The following is a 19,460-nucleotide window of genomic DNA, read 5'->3' on the forward strand; positions in this document are numbered from 1 at the left end:
ACCCAGAAATGCAACAATGCTCAACCCAGGTAAATGTAAACAGGATTACAACTTTAAAGGTTAGTGTTTTATTTTAGTTTATTATCTTTATTACTTTAATGGTGTTTACTTTTTCAATATTTAATACTTCACTTTTCTAATTAGGACCCTCAAGGTAGATTAGACTATCCCAATTAATAAGCCTTCTTCCTGCCCAAACTAGGCATTGAAATATGAGCAAAGCTTTACATAATAAAAATGTGCTGAATTAATGTCTTCGTTCTTCTCCTCCTCCAACTGAATTGTACTGAAATTGTATTTATCTTACTACTTTATGCTTCCTGTAAGGCCCCGCTAATTTTGTTACAATAAAAACGCAGTCCAATGCTTGGTTTAATACCATCATCCACAGAATGTTTTATTCCAAGCCTGATCATGCTGTCTATTACAAACATGTGTCAGAAACAGTTTGCACGCCAGATCTGCCACTTTTTTGCTCACCTCTATTTTTCCAAATAAGGGACGTAAAACACACTTAGCATTTCACTTGAATGATTGATGTACAAAATGGCAACCATTTAAAACATACCTGTTTTGATTGTGAGGTACTTTTCATATTTGCAAGTCCTCATTTCTAGGTTTTTTCATGCTGTCCGAATTAGTGCAACAATCTAGAATACTGCTAGTTGCTGAGGTATAGTGTGGTTACAATCAAACTTCTTTGCAGTCAAATTGCCGCTCCTCTTTAACAAGATCATAGTCAACATTTAAGTGTCTAAAATCATTTTAATTCTTAAAACAACTTTTTAATTGAAAAGGGGGGGGGGAGTGGCAGACTGTGGAAACAGAGTCATTCTTTACCCCTACACAACTCAAACTGTTCCTTTTTTTATTAAAATGTATTCTGTGCAAAATTTAGTTCTGTGCAGGCCTGTACCGTACTGGGGGGGGGGGGATATAAAACAGGCAATTCCTAAACAACAATCCCAACATCAGACAACATAGAGGAAGAACAATAGATCACAGAACCTAAGTTTTGTACATTATGAACTAGACATAGCATGTTCTTAAAGCTCCAGTAATACATTCCTTGGGGGGTGAAAAACCCAACAATAACAGAATGCACTTTGGTCATTATTAACATTATTAAAACATTAGTACAGAAACAAATAAAATATAAAATGTTTGTGTTGCTTTATATATAAAAATACCTTATACCACACAAGTATATATTGCAGTAATTCTGGAATTGGGAGTTTTGGAAGGTTCGTTATTATTTTCTTCAGATCAGCTACATTATTTTCTATTGTTTATACATTCCAATAGTTTTTTTTTGAAAAAATAAGCACAATGTACACAATATCCAGTTCAGAATATTATATGTATGCTCAACATGATAGCATTGTCCCTTTTGACATGATGTTTTGAATCACACTTCGTAGCTCAAATTGACGGCTCTATAAAATTTTCAGCTAAGCCTTATTGAAAGGTAAATGGAGAGACTGTCAACATAGTGAACCAATAGCTCCACAGATGCCCTTACCTGTGTGCTCCAATACATACACTGAGCATGGGGATTATTTATCCACTTAAGGGAGAGCCTGCTTGGTGTAAATCTATATATATTTGTGCGTGTAAAGTTGGCCACTCCACTGAAGAGGATGGGACAATCCCAGAGCTCTCAGGTAGGCACACAGTATCTGAGGCAGCACTTTGCTAGATCACAGTGGCTCGGTTACAGGTGTCATCAGTGTTCAAACTTCCACTTCCTAATTTAAAATTAGTTACTTGATGCTAAAGAGAACACCGGCTAATGTTATCTGTAAAGTGCAGTCCTATATGAAGCCCTAGTGATGTCGGTGGGGCTTATTCCTTGGGGGGCGGGAGGGATATACAGAATTGCAGCCTACGTCTTTTGGAAATTTAATAAAAAAGAGATACGCCATGGTCATGATCTGGCATCAGTCCTAAAAGCATCCTGCTGAAATCACTGCAGGCTGCACACTTACCTGGAAATAAACCCAATGAACATTCCAACTTACCTCTGAGTAAACAGCAAGCTAAGCCAGAATGTTTAAGTTCAGTGGGATTTACTCCAAAGCACATATGGATAAAATTATAGCCCAATTTTGCAATTCAAGAGGATTAAATTGAATAATCAGTGCTCACTTCTAAGCAGGATTAAGACCGAGTTCTGAAAATGACGATTTCAAAAGTTGCTTATCTTACAATTTTTTATATTCCCTGTGTGGTATAAGTCACATATACTACAGTGTACTATGGGAGAGCATTCCTACATAATATCTTGCAAATGTAACACTATTGCACCATAGTCCACCATAATATATTCTATTTAGTATATATAAAGATCACTATTTAAGTAACAATAAAAGTGCACATATTGAGCGGCACAGTCAGAACTGTGCAAACAGCCCAGTGTCTCAAATAAATACTATAGCTAATTTTTATCAAAATATCTTACAGCACAGTAACAGTTTACAGTTATTGCTCCAATAAAAATGTTATCAAAGAGCACTTGTTGACCTGCTATGTAATAATACCTTAGTAATCTTCAACAATGCTTAAAACTTCAGATCAATATATTTTGGATCCTGGAATCACTTCAGTAAGAAACATGCTGGCTCTAGCATTTATATATATATCTATATAAAAATGTAGTTAACCTGGCCTACTGCATTGTAATTACAGTAAATGTCACTTTCTACTGTAACCAACAATATGCTGGTGCTCTGATACTACCCCTGAAAGGAAGGTACAAAATAAAATGTTTAAAACATTTTATAGTACATGTTCAATAAAGTGACTTCAGCATGACATTGATGTAACAAGAAAATCTGAAGTATAAAAGCCTAGCATTAGGGCTTCACCTTTAACAACAGATGAAGCATATTTGAGCAATTTAGTGTGACCAATTGCCAGGATCTCAAGTATCCGGATATCCATTTTTTACCCTCTCAATAACCAAAGCATATTAATGTTTCAAAATGAAATACAATGTCAGCTAAAATAAAATTTACAAAAATGAAAAGGTAAAATAAATATTAAGATTGCACAAGACAGTCAGATGTAAACACTTCAACTTTGCAAATGATAATCCATGTAGAGATTGAAACTTCTGAAATAAAGAATCAGCAACTGCTTTGAGGCAGCTTAGTCGATCAGTTCTCTTCTCCAGAGGATTGTGTCCGTTTTCCTTTTTTGGGAAAAAATGTCAGGATTTGATCTTCCAGAGCTGAAGATTAAAGCAGCAGAAAACATATTTAGAAATAAGATCAACTGCAGGTTTTGGTTTTATGCTGTGCTTAGCTTGTCAATAAGATTGTGTATTTATTTATTATGTTTATATGCTAGCTTTTCCTCCAAGGAACACAAGGGGGTCTGCACGATTCACCTCTCCCCCATTTGAATCTCACAACCACCCTCTGAGTTAGGTTAGGCTGTGAGACAGTGACTGGTTCAAGGTCACCCAGTGAACTTAATGGCTGAGTGTGGATTCAACCTCTGGTCTTCCAAGTCCTAGTCCAATACTCTAAACACCTACACCCACACTGGCTCTCAGTATTTAAGTGATCTGCTAACATGTGGAAGAAAGCTACGGCTAAAAAATGTCAAAAGGTAATCAACCACAAAATACAGTATATCTCTCTGACACACACACGCACACACAGAGCTATCTTATATTGAGTCAGAGCATTGTTCATCTATCCTACTATTGTCTACTATGATTGGTAGTAGCTCTCTATGTAAGGCAACCTTTTAGGCTCTGTGCATCAGATCCTTACCACTATCTGCATTGCAAGTCAAATTTGACACAAATGATGTCATGCTTTGAAGTCCCAAAGCCAGGACTTCAAAGCTCAATCTTAGCACAGCTAATGTGGGGGATGGTCAGCTTTCTCATGTACCAGAATCAACCTTTCGCCATCCCCAAAGCGAGGCAAGCGGGGCAAAGCAGAGGTTGAGAAGGAGAGCAGTGGGCTGATGGGAGGGAGAAACCAGCTCTTTTGCCCACTGCTGCTCTTGAAGCACACATAGCCAAAGCAAGTCGCCGTCTCCTTCCCTCAAGAACTGGGGGGAGGGAGAACAGGGGTTCCCCACACTTGGTCTAAGTCCTTAAGCTGGTCTTTCCCATCTGTGCTATCCACTTCCTTTCAAGGAAGATCGCCTACCTAAAAAGCATGTGCTCTGCCACTGATGAATGCTCCTTCCCTCAACTGTACACAATAGTATGCCATTGTACAAAAATCTGAAGCAACTCATGTCATTATGAACATGGAGTGCTCTATTGTAGAGGGTTTTTTGAAGGGTTGCCCCAAGTAAAGATTAATTTTAATTAAAAAAAAAAACAAAATTGAAAATAGGCTGATGCAATGATTCCACAAACCAGCAGAAACAATGACATTTGCTCTTTTTAGCGATTGCTATTTTAGTTAAGCCACTATTAAAACACTGCACTGTGTGGCTTCATTTTAATATGCCCTGAGCTGCAAATAAATATTCATTGTGCGGTGTACTTAGCAGTGAACCAATTCAGTACCACAAATCATGATGTCATAACAGTATTCCAGGATAATTATTCTGGTTTTCAGGCAAATGCACGAATGCAAATATTTAAGAAGTTCCCAAAACGTGTAATATGTTTGCCTGCTTTATATAACACAACTGACTCAAAGAGAAAACCAGTACTTTTGATAGGAATGAATCAATTACATTAAACAATGGATTTCTTTTTTAAAATAAACACCAGCCAAAATTACTAATTAAGGCAGAAGTAGGGAAAAACATTTAATACCTTTAGATTAAATCCAAGCAAGTCACTGATAACACCAGAAACAGCAGACAGAATGACAACTTGAGTGATGTTATAAAGCAGAGGATTCATTGTCAATCCGTATAACCTGAAGGGGCTGTCCAGTTCCTAGGAATGAGAAATATATTTTATTATTATTATTATTATTATTATTATTATTATTACCCCGCCCATCTGGCTGAGTTTCCCCAGCCACCCTGGGCGGCTCCTAATTGAGTGTTAAAAACAATACAGCATTAAATATTAAAAACTTCCCTAAACAGGGCTGCCTTCAGATGTCTTTTAAAAATAAGATAGCTGCTTATTTCCTTGACATCTGATGCGAGGGCATTCCACAGGGTGGGCGCCACCACCGAGAAGGCCCTCTGTCTGGTTCCTTGTAACCTCACTTCTCGCAATGAGGGAACCGCCAGAAGGCCCTCGGCGCTGGATCTCAGTGTCCGGGCTGGATGATGGGGGTGGAGACGCACCTTCAGGTATACTGGGCCGAGGCCATTTAGGGCTTTAAAGGTCAGCACCAACACTTTGAATTATGCTCAGAAACGTACTGGGAGCCAATGCAGATCTCTCAGGACCGGTGTTATGTGGTCCCAGCGGCCACTCCCAGTCACCAGTCTGGCTGCCGCATTCTGGATTAATTGCAATTTACAAGTGGAGGCCTGTGAATTTTCACTTAGCTGGAGGAGATGCCACATTAGTGGCTTACTAGGTTGATGCTTTAGGAGCAGTAGTCCTTGCCTGAACATCTCTCTCCCCCCCCTCCACCTCTAAATGCTATAGCTGCAATGACTTTCATAAGACACTGCTGAGACACTTGAAGTCTGGAACCGTGGGGCTATGCACATATATGCTAAGCAAGTAAACAACCAGTGCACTGCAAACATAGCTGTATACAATTCAAAAAGAAATGATACATCTGTTTTTAGGGAAAGTGAGAACTACTAATAGGCCTCAAACTAATCATGGACAACAGTATAGCCATATCTTATTAAGCAGCATTTATTTTTAAGTAAGTATGCTTATATTCCATGTTTATTCTTACCTTGAGTAATTTTGTAGCAAGTTTCAAAACATTGTTCACTAATGTCAGTTCTTCTTTCTTGTTCGGCTTCTTTTCCATTTTCAAGTACAAATTGATCTAACCAAAAATAGGTTGAATTTTATAAAAAGAATTCACTGCCCAATTGCCAGTACGCTTCTAAAACTCTGAAGTTTCTTTCTCACTATCAGCTAACTAAAATTTATTTAGAAAATCCGTAACTACACTTCAACGTAAGGTTCCCAGGAAAGCGCATCATCATTATTGTTTTTAACCAAATGGAAACAAGAAAGCCACAGCGAGCAAAATTGAATAGAACAGTAAAAATATCAGTTAAAACAAGCTACACAATGTGCTGTCAAAAGTCAAAAAAATATCAAAGTTGTTGCCAGGCCACCTGCTCTGGGAAGGCATTGAAACCACAGGATGTCACAGCTGAGAAGACCCTGTTGCAGGTCACAGCTCACCTAAACTCAAGATAGTAGGGAACCTAGAGGGCCTCTGGAGATGAACACAGGCTCAGGCTGTAGAAGCTGGTTTGCTTACTTTATAAATTAAGCCTTGCTCCGAGTGGTTTAAAGGCTAAGTCATCAGCACCTGTACTGCACTACAGCCACCATATTTATGAAAGAGTGCACAAACACAGAATTCCTGGTTTAGTACTTTCATTTACAGTGCTATCTCCGGTTACAAACTTAATTCATTCCAGAGGTCTGTTCTTAAGCCGAAACCGTTCTTAACCTGAGGTGCGCTTTCGCTAATGGGGCCTCCCGCTACTGCCGTGCTGCCAGCGTGCGACTTCTGCTTGCATCCCAGGGCAAAGTTTGCAACTAGGAGCATCTACTCCCAGGTTAACAGAGCTCGTTACCCGAAGCATTCGTAAGGACATAACCCGAGGTTCCACTGTACTTTAAAAGCTGATGAAGCAATGGGACCAAGTTTTCCATTTTACAAAATGGTTGTAGGTACTACCACAATATGTATTGTTAGAAACTCAAGTCCATGTGTTATTCAAATAGTCAAACATATCTGAATATCTGGTGCTCCTCGGCAGCATACTCTGAAGAGTAAATCTGCTTATTTGTGGACCTGTGTCATGTGAACTGAAAGCAATATGTATATAGTGTAATAGCATTATTGTTTATATAGACTTCAAGTCAACTAATCTTTAAATGCATGATAAAACAACAGTAAGTAATCTAAAATATCTCATGCCTACTCTATACAGTGGTGCCTCGCAAGACGAAAATAATTCGTTCCGCAAGTCTTTTCGTCTTGAGAAGCACGGTCCGTCGCAACTGCGCCTCTTCAAGCGGCTTTAAAAAAAAAGCGCAAGTCGTTTTCGTCTTGCGAAGCAAGCCCATAGGGAAATTCGTCTAGCGAAGCAACGCAAAAACGGAAAACCCTTTCGTCTAGCGAGTTTTTCGTCTTGCGAGGCATTCGTCTTGCGGGGCACCACTGTACTAGCAAGACATTTTTCGTTCACTCGTCTTGAAAAGAAACAAGACACAGTGCCAGACATCACTGCATGTTGAGATGCATTCATCACTCTTACCAAGAGAGTTCTCACCTGTTCAGTAAGTAATATTGAGGTATTGCTGTATTTTTTACTTGTTTCAGACCCAAGTGTAACAAATCTTAAAAGAAAGAGAGTTAATGAAATGCACCATATCACTAGTTCCCAATTGTAATGGCAATCAAGGAAGATCTCATGTACATGAAGTAGCTGAAAGGGAAAATAAATAAAACAAACTCAATGTAGGAAACACATTCAAATTTATCTGGACTTCACACAGAATCAAGTTATCATACAATGTAGATACTTTTACAATGTAGTTAAAGTCTAAGCTAAAGACTATACAATGCATAGTTTATTTTGTGTAAGTCTCACTGAATTCAATGGAGCTGTGTAAAATTACAACATTGTCTAGGGCAACCTCCATTTGTTTCAGTGTGTTTGCAGAGGAGAACCTGATGCACTGTTCACTCTGGTTAAAACAGAGCTAATTAAATATCATTTGATTGATCTTCATTGGTCTTAGAACTGTACTGTTCATGCAGGCGTGTCTGTGTACCAGGGTGTGCAGCTGCTCTGTGCTTCCTGAGTCAAATCACAAATCAACAAAGCAGCTGGAATCAGATCAGGGCCCCCACAAAGCCTGGTTTTGTTTTTCTCTATTCTCTAAATCCTTATACCTTTCAATATACAATATATCTATGTTTCTGTACTCGAGTTCCATGGGTTTTGCAAGAAGCAAGACTGTCTAAATGGTGCCTTTGAAGAACTGGAGGACTTTTTTGGTTAAAGCAAAGCAGCAGAGGATTATTATTTTAGTTAAAAGCTTATTTTAACTTCTTAAAAAATTGTGCCCTATGCTGCTTGTGGAAAAAATCCTCCTGAATTCTTCAGCACTCCACAGGCAGTGATCAGGATGGATTCACCTTGTAATGCAGTAGTGGGGAATCTCTGGCTTGTGTGTCTAATTAGTTCAAGCAGTGATCCTAATTTGGCCATGTCCCTTTGAAAGCATGCTATCAGTTGTAAACAGGGGCTCTCTCTCAGCATCCATCAGCTTACTGGCACTGAGAGGAGTTCCTTTGAAAATGTAGCACCAATCACTTGATGGGCGCTGAAAGGGAGACCCTAGGAAGTTGCCAACCAACATCATAATGAACAGTCAGTCACATCTTATATTAAGGTAAGAAGGTACAAGACAACCCCCCACCACCGCTACTCAAAAATATGAAACCAGTATAGATTTTGGAGTTTTAGTTGGCCTAATAAAGCTATTTGCTTTAATATGGATTAGGGAAGGAAATGAATATTTCTTTCCTTTGCTCACCAAAACCCATGGACCTATTTGTGTGCAAATTAGCAGGCTTAATCCACTTTGGAGAGCTCCTGTGCCTGAAGATTTAATCTGCTTCTGCCAAAAAGGGGGGAATACAGCCGTTTTTAGTACCCCCTAAGTGCAAATGTGGAACACAGAGCTTTGACTGGGCTCATAATCCAATCATGGAAAGACTGGAACAGATCAGTTGTTGTTTTAAGTACAGATAGGAGGCAAATAGTTGATCAACATTCAGGCGTCCTGCAAATCTTTAGACCCACCCACACAGGCAGAGTGTGTACGCATATTTTCTGGTTAGATAAGTTATTTTACCACAAGGTTTTTAAATTACCCGTAAGTAAATCGGTTCTTGTCAGGTTTTCCTTACCTGTGCACAGCAGATAAATACAGCCGAAATAGTCAACAAAAAAGCAGATGAGACTATTACATCAACTGACCGTTGAGGACCTCGACGCTGAAAATAAAAGGGAAACTTAGTGAGTAATTCTCTGGAGGCATTAACCATAGAAACCTGGTAAATGGGGTGACATGTCTATAGACTGATCATGCAATTAAATGACAAGTTTTAAATGCAAAATATCAAATACTTTCTTCCTATGGTTTAAAGGAGTATGGTGTTAAGCATGCTTATTAATAATGACAAGGGAGAAATAGTGGCTGGGGGGGAAATTGTTCTAATAAGATAGCTTTGTGCCATGAAATGATATTGTCTTGATCACAAGAGTCTGAATTTCAGTTGCATCACCACAATCTCTTGAAAAGCCATTCTCCAATTACCATGTGCTGCAATCCACCTCCTACAAGTAATGCGTGGGGGGGGGGCATAAAAAGATCTCTGCTATCAAGCTTACAAGTCACCTACAGTAATGCAATGCATACAATTCTCTCTGAAAGTTAAGCAGCATACAAGCAGGACACAGAAAAAACACTATTTCTAAGACTGGGGACAGCAGGACATAAGAGAAATTAGCTTACTGTAGGATTCCCTGCCTTGTGCATGGGGTGTAGACATATGAAATATCAGTTGCTTAGAAAGACAGTAAGACCTAGACTTGAAAATGCCAAACAAGAGTTCTCGAATTAGAGGAGGGACAATGAACTGCTATGCTAACCTGGAATGGTAGGACTCCTCAGCTTTAGGTTTCACTGCTAAGTTCTTCCAGGTGAGTAACCCCCTACTTTTAGGCCTTTTAGCTCCCTCTGCTGGATTGTAAGACAGCTAAATTAACTACAAAATGGTCTTTTTTCTTTAACGCACTCAACAAGAACAAAACTGGAGGCATTAACAATGTGTTTAGCCACACAGGGGACAAGGGGTAGTTGAACAACATTAAGGTGTCCTGCTATGATTATTATATAATACCACTGCTTTGATGCAAGATGAGGCAATGGGAAAGTTTGTATGATTATATATCAGCTTAATAAATCAATGTATGAACACCTTTTCATGAAAGCCCTTTACTCAAACCTAGAAACCTTTCATTAACTAAAGTTTCCTGTTTCATCTAAATTGGTAATCCACAGTTAACAGCTTTTGAACAAATAAAGACATAAAGCCTACTCCATGATTTAATATATTACTTGTTCTGAACTTGTTAATCAGAGTTTCCTAGCTCACACAAAAGGAAAAACTATTGTTAACAGAATATTTTCCTCCTTATTTGTCTGCCAGCTTGCACAAAGGGAGGACCCAGATCACTGCTCATGTGGTCAAAAGACTCAATCATATCTCAACTTATTTACGTGGTTCGAAGTGATCAACACTTCTACGATTAACAAATATTTTGTGTAGTAAACTTTTTTGGGTATTTTTTCATTGTTTTGAGATAGCAAAAACATTCATTTATCATGGAAGAACAAGCCAGCCGCAGATGATCATACTGAGATGGATAAGATGACACTACAGATATTGTGGAGCTGCAATATATCCCCTCCAGTGACCCTTGAACAGCAGGAGAAATGTTGCCTGCCGTTGATATAGGAAAAAAGGGAAACCAAGTTCCACCAAACCTGTCTCTCTTTGAAATTGTGCGGGAAACTTTGAGAAGCCCTTCAAGTTCTGTAGAAAAATCTACAGAGGTACAAAAATGTACCATCTACATACATATATGGAAACATTGAGTGGAGGGAAAACATTATTTAAATAGTATATTCATAACACACTTCCAGTATAATTGACTCTTGGATGAAAGATCTCCTCCCACAGTGGAAGCTCTGCCAATGGCTAGCAATGTAATAGTACCAGCATTTGCCACTGCAAAGAGTACCGTATATTTTGCTCTATAAGACTCACTTTTTCCCTCCTAAAAAGTAAGGGGAAATGTGTGTGCGTCTTATGGAGCGAATGCAGGCTGCGCAGCTATCACAGAAGCCAGATCAGCAAGAGGGATTGCTGCTTTCACTGCGCAGCAATCTCTCTTGCTGTTCTGGCTTCTGAGATTCAGAATATTTTTTTTCTTGTATTCCTCCTCCAAAAATTAGGTGCGTCTTGTGGTCTGGTGTGTCTTATAGAGTGAAAAATACGGTATTTCCCCCACACATGGAAGAGGGGGACGCTATTCTTGAAACGTAAAGTATGTGCTCCAATGCTCCAGAGAGCAACCAAACTGAACCCGAAGGGGGGGAAACAATCAAAAACAACACAAAGTGTGGGGAGGGGAGAGAGAAAATTCAACACAGTATGGGGAAGGGTCTTGTAACATTCAGCATCAGATACGGCACCATAGCAGCATTTAACAGATGCCTGTGACACTAACGCAGAAACATTCTCTACACTGCTGGAAATGTAATGGTGACATATGAGGACTAAAATAGCACAATTTCCCAGAAACATCTGTCAGAAGTGTTATTAATAGTTACATTTTTAGTCCTGTGCTTTTTAAAGTCCATCAAGAAAACAACCTTCCTTTTTATTTCTTCCTTGACTAAGGCAAAGAGTCAGCCAATTTATAAAAACAACTAAAAGGCATTGTCCTAAGGTTTCTTCTTTATAATTGAGGCTTCTTTCCACAATATTTTAGACTACAAAAATGAAATTATTATGCCAAACTGTGTTGTTTTAAAACCACTCTGCCCAACCAGAATCAAGAAAGCATGGCCTTATAAAAATGTGACCTGCTAAAACTAAGACTGGCGGAAGATCTCAGTTGCTCACCTCTTGATTTTCACAATGAGAAATACTTACTTACCTGTACTAGCTCAGGAGAAATGCAAAAATTCAGAAGAGGGCAATGCTCAGTATTAAGTACTGTCAGTATAACACACATCTGGTTTAAAAGCATATACGGCAAACTAAAAATAAGGGCCAACAAACCTTTAGATAGGAGCGGAGGGAAAGCCACATTTTAATATTCTGCACCTTCTTTAGTCGAAAGTGAGGAACCTCAGACTTCCGTGCCCTTCTTGCAGATGTTAGGTGGCCAAAGAGTTTGGCAAAAAGTAGCCTCTGTAAGCGATAAGTTACTTTTAGTGAATTAAGAACTGAAATGCATTTGGAATACCAATACAGATTTTTAAACCATTGTAAAGACATTGTAACTTTAGATACTTTACATACTGTCCATACTTTAATATTGTGGTCAAATTAAAGTTGGAAATTTCCATTTCCATACTTTATATATTAATTCAGGTATAAATCATAAATAATAGGAAAATAATAATTTTTATTTTCCTTTTAATTCTATTTTATTTTCCTTTTTGATTTTTAATTCTGTAATTTTTTTGAAGAAGAGGTTGCAAATCTTAAAATAGTAAGATAATAAATATCTAAAACTGTGTTCTATATCAAAAACATATATGCCAAAAAGCAAAACATAATAATACATTGCAGTTTCTTTCTTCATGTGAATGAGGAGTTTGCTGCAAATGCCTACCTGTTTGTAGGTTCTCTCAGCCACACATAATAAAAAGAAGAATATCCATACAAGGGAAACACGAACTATGAAGCATACTATAACCATGGAAAGAACCTTTATGTCTCCATTTGACCCAAATGCAATCGTATAAAGTTCAGCAGCAGAATGTGTAGTTAAATGCTCCAGATCCTTAGCTTGGGAAATTCGAAATACAAACGGTGTTAAACCCAGGATTAGAGAGACAACATTTCCAAAAATCTGATATCCTATTCCTGGTACATAGTTGTTTACCTAAAGATGAGAGAAATATATATTTTTAAAACTCAACATAACAACAACAACAACTTCTTATTTATACCACGCCATCTAAATACTATAAACAACAAAACCCCAGCAGTATAATATAAAGTAGCATGTTAAGAAATACTGTTTAGTGATTGTTTGCAAAATACGCTTAAAATATGTAATATACCAGAACGATTTTCAAGTTTGTTAAGACAGAGTTAAAAGGTCAATATAAAAAGGCCAATTCCTAGGACCTATACATATAGGTGATGAAGGGCCAAAGGATCAAAAATGATAACAAGTTGCATTCTAAGAATCTCAAGCAAAATTCCACTCATGAAATTCAGTTTTCATAGAATAGAATGACAGAATTGTAGAATTGGAAAGAACCTCAAGAGTCATCTAGTCCCAGCTCCCTGCAATGCAGGAATCTAAACTAAAGTGTCCACGGCAGATGGCCATCAAACCTCTGCTTAGAAACCTCCAAGGAGGGAAAGTCCACAGCCCCCCAAGGAAGACCACTTTATTTCTGTTGTCATGCCTCCTACTCACTGTAGATCCCTGATGTTCCCCAAAAGGGAAACCCATGGGAACAGTATAGGATATGGAGGAGGGAAGGGGATAATTAGCAAAAATCAAGGAAATGCTCCTGCTTGCACAATTAGTCTATTGAATCCGACCTAATATTTCTGAAACTTTGAAAAAAAAAGTTGTTCAGGTTAGCTAGCCTTTCATGCTCATGTGTAGTGGTGTTCTAGTTTTACAGGGTGAACTAATTAAACCTACTCAATTTTTATTCTGCCAATAAATTGTGGGTCTTTTATTTATTTATTATATGGGCTACTAGTGGTCAGCTGCTCTGTGTAATCTGAACACAGGGCAAAGGAAGTGAGGCGAACTCTAGGCAGGTCTGCCCCGCTTGTGCCTAAAAAGAAAAGATCGTGTCCACTTTTATGACTGAAAACGAAGCAAATTGAAACCTACAGAACTGCAACATGGTACAGAAATCACTGTGCACCCCTTCAGGGAAACTTAAGTATCTTTAACTTGGGTAAAGCCAAGTAAAATATTTCAAATACATACTCACTCTGTTCATTATCATGCCACTGATCTCAAGCACCGACATATCAGCCTTTTTGCAGTCATTACCTTCCCAAACAATTGCGCTTACTTTTTCGAGCCCAGGATTAGAACTATGAAACCAGGGCAAGTGACTCTGTGTAAAAAGAAAAAAGGGGGAAAGGAAAAAAAGAAGGAGGTGTTATTCTGGACAGTGTATAGTAAGCACTAATTTACCATTACAAAAAAGTATTTCATTACCAAAAATGCCTGTTTGCAAATAACTATATTTTGTTCAGTTTACCTCTTTTTCTGCCACAATTAGAGTTTGGATTTGATATCCCGTTTTATCACTCCCCTTCAGGAGTCTCAAAGCGGCTAACAATCTCCTTTCCCTTCCTCCCCCACAACAAATACTCTGTGAGGTGAGTGGGGCTGAGAGACTTCAAAGAAGCGTGACTAGTCCAAGGTCACCCAGCAGCTGCATGTGGAGGAGCTGAGACGCGAACCCGGTTCCCCAGATTACGAGTCTACCGCTCTTAACCACTACACCACACTGGTTCTAACTCACAATAGATTTGACAGGATACGCAATGTGGTCTTTTCCCACTGACCTGGTGAAATGGGTCATCTCTGTACTCTTTCTTTATACATGCGTTAACTTGGGAGTTTTCCACATCTGTCTCACTGGTGCAAGAGGAGCGGCACTCTGCACAATGCAAAAGGTCCTCCCACAGCACATCTTCCGTCTCAGACTCTGGTCTTGTACTCTCAGAATCTTGTCTGGAACTTGAGCATCGCGAACTGCAACTAGTGCCTGATTTAGGGATATCCTGAAAGACAGACGTTGCATATTTGAATGAGAACATGGTTTTTTTCTTGTTTCAATAATAAACTCATTTTTTCCTAAAACTGCATTTGCTTCTTATTCCAGATTCCTGTTTGGATCTATTTTGTAGCTTGACATGGGAGTGGGAACTTTAGCTAAACCCTTTCCAACAGAAGAAAAAAATGTCTATAGACAATATTTATTGGAACCAGTAGTCTGGTACGCTGGAAGAATGCAAGGATAACAACCATAACAACCAGTACTCTGGTATGCTAAAGGAATGCAAGAAATCAGCTAGGTAGAGCAATTTCACTTAATCACAGTTTGCTGAATAAAACAATGGACAGCAAGTGAATAAGATAATCAGAAGTTAATAAAGAAGGACATTTAAGAATAATTATATTTAATCATGTATTATTAAAATCAGAGAGTTGGGGAGGTCTATTCAGAGGAGTTAAAAGATTTCTGATTGGCTTAGATTTGATGAAGTAGGTTGTAACTGCTATAGGATGTCTTACTGTAAGCCTATGATAGGTTAATAGTAATCACGTGTGTAGCACAAAAATGCTTAAGAACACTGCTTATTTGTGCCATGTTGCAGTCTCCCTTTGATTTTTCAGGAGACTCTCCCTTGGGACTCTCTCCTAGGACCCTCGTACCTACGGGACCGCCTCTCCTGGTATGCCCCACAGAGAAACCTACGGTCTGCAAATAATAACATCCTCAAGGTCCCAGGCCTCAGAGAGGTTAGGCTGGCCTCAACTAGAGCCAGGGCCTTCTCGGCTGCGGCTCCAAACTGGTGGAATGCTCTGTCACAAGAGACTAGGGCCCTGCGGGACCTGACATCTTTCCGCAGGGCCTGCAAGACAGAGTTGTTCCGCCAGGCCTTTGGTCAGGGCGCAGCCTGACTCCCTCCTCTGGCAACCTGCACAGAATTTTGCTTAATTGGTTGCCATCAATTTGATTTAATTAATTTTTATAATGAAATATTTTTAGATTGTGTGATTATTTGACTGATTATTTGATTGTTGTTAGCCGCCCTGAGCCCGGCTTCGGCTGGGGAGGGCGGGATATAAATAAAATTTATTATTTATTATTATTATTAGTTGTGCCAATAAAGGAATAGTTTTCAATCAAAGCCTGTGTCTGCTTCTTACTCCACTGGGACCCCAGGCCATTATAACCCTAGAAATGTATTCATACTCATTTAATGCCAAACATTAGTCTGTTTTAAACATTCAGTTGATAGCCAACTTGAATTAAAAATCAAAAACATACCTAGAGGCCCTTTTGTAAAAAATAAAGCCTTTTTGCCGTGCAAAAACAGACATTTGGTATTTAGAATTAGTGATGTCTATATTTCTAAAATAGTATGTCTTCTGATAATTTTCTAGCTTTATAGCTCTATTACAAACTCTAACAAACATAACAAAGCACTGGGTTTGTTAGCCCAATGGGACATCTTATTCCTTGCTCTAATATTGCCACTTAGCTCTGTCCTTGTTCCCCCTTGGTGGTTGTCGTTGTTGTTGAGGTTAACACAACTCATGCTATGGCTTCTACACCAGTGTAGAACAGCCGTACACATTCTTGTACTACAACCACCCAACAAAAAGAAAGAGCTGACACCAAGAGAATATCTCTAGAAAGTCAATTTTGCAACCTGAATAGGCCTATCCGTGACAGTCACCCACTTGGCTGAGGCCCTCCCCCTTAAGAATATCAACTCACTAAACAGGGAAGCTGTTATAGATGGGAAATAATTTTTCCAATTATATATCTTACTGCTTTCATGAAAGTTTGTTTGAGATCACTGCAAGAGCATACCTCCACAGGGTAATGTTTCTTATAATGATGGGATTTCCTATTCCGAAATGCGCAGTCACTGGAAGCACGTTCTGCATTACGGCGCAAGGGATATCCTACTTCTGGTCCCTCTTCGCTTGAAACTTCATCAGATACATTTGCCACTGTTCTGTGATTATCCTAGATCAATTAAGAATTGGGTGTTAGTAAAAACTATTTTTTTACTTCAAATGTAACATAATTCCACTTTGCATGTATTACAATTATTCTCTATACATCTTTATAATCGTAAAATCAGACATAATATTTCCTCCACCATCACCATAGTACTGTTACTATGCAACAAGGTCATCTGCACACTGCTTACTGAAGAATTGCAGGAAAAAATTCAGAGTACATGGTTAGCCAACCTAACAGGTATCTTCTGTATTGTTATGAGCTTGTGGGTGCTAGACATTTCTAAATTCCTACATCTTGTGTAGCATGTTCCACAGTTTCACACGGCACTGTCTGAAGAGAGGTCAATCAAGTCCCTTGAAGACTTAAGTCAAGGGACTTAAGAAGACTTCTTGGAGAGACAAGCTTGTACAGCAAGGAGTTCGCTATGGGCTAGCAGGGACATCTGGCCAAGGATGCTGTGTGAACTGCCCATTCTCTTTTTCTCCCAATCTGATTGGCAAGTAAAGTACTCTGCCTGGGTTGCAATCTCTAAAGAGCAGAAGGAGCACTTTATCTTCCAATCAGGAGATAAAATTCCTAACCAGTTCTTTAGAGATCCTCTGTAAAAAGCAGAGAGAGGGATATTTTTTCTCTGAACTTAGTGCTAAACATAACAGGTCTAAGACTGGAGGTAAATCCTGTATGGTCTAAGATTAAAAGGCTGTGTTTTCACAAACCACAACTCTAGTGTTGCAGTGGGGTGACTTTTACTTTGCACAAAAGGTTCTGTGCAAAGTCAGCACCCTAGACCGGAAAAGTAAAAAATCAAAGAAATTGGGTGTGACAAAAATCCTTGGCTAAGAAGATCCCCCTTATATTTCCCACAATATTTTCTTTAATGTCCCTAAGTGGACCTAATAGTTAAAAGGTTTGCAGCAAGCCAGGATATCAGACTAACTTCAGCCTATGATTTAGTATCCTGGCTAATTCCAAAGCTGTTAACCAATAATTGTGACGCTACAGGTAATGGAAGATTTCGTTGTTTTTTGCTGACTCCTATAAATATAAAGGGGTTGTGTTTGCGAGCAAAAGACTTGTTTATATTTCAGCCTATTCATATGAGATCTGATCATCTAAAATGCATGCGAGAGAGGGAGGGAGGGAAAAAGCATTAGGTGAAATGGCCTTTTTGTCTTAGCCCAGCATGGGAATTCTTGCATTCTCATAATATGAAAATATTGATGCTGAACTATAAAAATATTCTAGAAGACATGAGACACTCACTTTGTGATGATTTGTATTACTGAATGAATTTCTGACAGCTCCTGTGCTCCAGCATGTCTCTTCTGATCTGATAACTTCACACTGCGGCTCCTGGGATTGTAAAACATCTTCATTGTTTTTACTGGTCTTTTTTCCATCAAGTGAGACATACCCATTGTCAGTCTCTGTTGACTTGTCTATTGAACTCTTTGCTTTCTTTGCTCTAGAGTTAAACATATACATAAAATAATTGTTTGCATTACAGTTCCTCCGTATCTTGTCTCCCAAATTTCTATGCTGTACAAGAACAGAAACCTGCATGCAACATTTCACATATGAACAGATGATACATTTTAATCTACCAAGTTCCCCCAAAGAATCACTAATTCGGGATATATAAATCTGCCAAAGTCAACTGCTAGTCTTGAAGGCGATAGGTTTGGATATGCCCATGAACAAAGCAAGTCAGAACTTTGTCAGAGCAACAAAATAATAATGACTGTCATGGTTCCCCCTTGAAAACATGTCATTTTGAACCATCCATGGCTAATTGTACCTTATTCCTCTATAAATTTATTTCTATGTACTACTTAAAGCAATAGTAGAGTATAAGGCCTCTCTAAGCAGCAGAATCTCAACAAAAGGCTAGATGAAGGTGGCTTGGAACACGCTGCTTATTTTATATCAGCTAAGTTACTTTATTTTGCTTATTCTGTGTTTTGTTTCATTGGTCCTTGATTTGATTGTATATTCTGCACGGCTTTGGCACGGGAGGGCAGGATATAAATAAAATGCTATTGTTATTGTATTTAATAATTATGGTCTACGAGGTGGGGAGAAGACACCTCTTGATGGTAGTAGTGAACAGCATTGCTGCGAATGGCATCCTTGGAAGGGAAAGTAAAATCTCTTGCTTTCACCACTGTGTGGTTGCATAAACATTTTACAGTCCTGTGCATGTGCCTAGGCCAGAATGGAGGTGAGGAGAGGACAGGTGGGCCAATTGGCATGGGCCTATGATTTTGAGGAGACCTACTCCAAGTCCCCCTGGTAGAGGCAAAGGGGGACCTTTTGGTAAAGATTATTGAAATGGGGCCCACATTTCCCATCAGATCTGGGCCTATTACCAGTTTTGCACAGCCCTGCTTGTCCCCTCAGGAGGAAACTGATTCCCAAGGTAACAGGGAGATAAAACACAGTCCTTGTCAACTCTGCCCTTATGGCAGCATCAAAGAGACTCTTCAGATCTATCTTCTTCATACAGAAGACAAACTGGGAAGTTGAGACCTGGGACTCTTCCCCACATTCTAGTTTTCAGCCAATCAGCTTTCAGCACTGCCTACTGGGCCTCAGTCCACTAATTAATTTGGATCAATAATTGAAGCAAGAAGGTAAGATGTGGGTATCAGTAAAGTAGAAACTAAATACAAAGTATATCTGTCTGAATTAATCCCTCAAATCACAGTGTTAAAAAGGTCACAGCTATGAGAAGCTGAGGTTCCGA

At 38.9% G+C, this 19,460-nt stretch overlaps 1 protein-coding gene across 6 annotated transcripts in view; it reads right to left on the reverse strand.

Annotated features, from left to right (window-relative positions):
- Positions 1 to 367: 367 nt before the first annotated feature.
- The window catches only part of PHTF2 (putative homeodomain transcription factor 2), a 68,054-nt gene continuing 48,961 nt past the window's right edge, over positions 368 to 19,460 (reverse strand). For all 6 annotated transcript variants that reach the window (XM_082239633.1, XM_082239628.1, XM_082239632.1 and 3 more), the window contains 11 exons: positions 17,978 to 18,179; positions 16,556 to 16,714; positions 14,514 to 14,732; positions 13,928 to 14,056; positions 12,574 to 12,846; positions 12,015 to 12,146; positions 9,069 to 9,155; positions 7,420 to 7,575; positions 5,853 to 5,948; positions 4,793 to 4,918; positions 368 to 3,232 (listed from right to left, as the gene is read on the reverse strand). In XM_082239633.1, coding sequence (XP_082095759.1) covers positions 3,212 to 3,232; positions 4,793 to 4,918; positions 5,853 to 5,948; positions 7,420 to 7,575; positions 9,069 to 9,155; positions 12,015 to 12,146; positions 12,574 to 12,846; positions 13,928 to 14,056; positions 14,514 to 14,732; positions 16,556 to 16,714; positions 17,978 to 18,179 — 1,600 coding nt within the window. In that variant the 3' untranslated portion in view covers positions 368 to 3,211. The remainder of the gene's footprint in view (positions 3,233 to 4,792; positions 4,919 to 5,852; positions 5,949 to 7,419; positions 7,576 to 9,068; positions 9,156 to 12,014; positions 12,147 to 12,573; positions 12,847 to 13,927; positions 14,057 to 14,513; positions 14,733 to 16,555; positions 16,715 to 17,977; positions 18,180 to 19,460) is intronic.

The sequence above is a fragment of the Podarcis vaucheri genome, assembly GCF_965113315.1.
Source record: "Podarcis vaucheri genome assembly, chromosome: 10".
NCBI lineage: Eukaryota > Metazoa > Chordata > Lepidosauria > Squamata > Lacertidae > Podarcis > Podarcis vaucheri.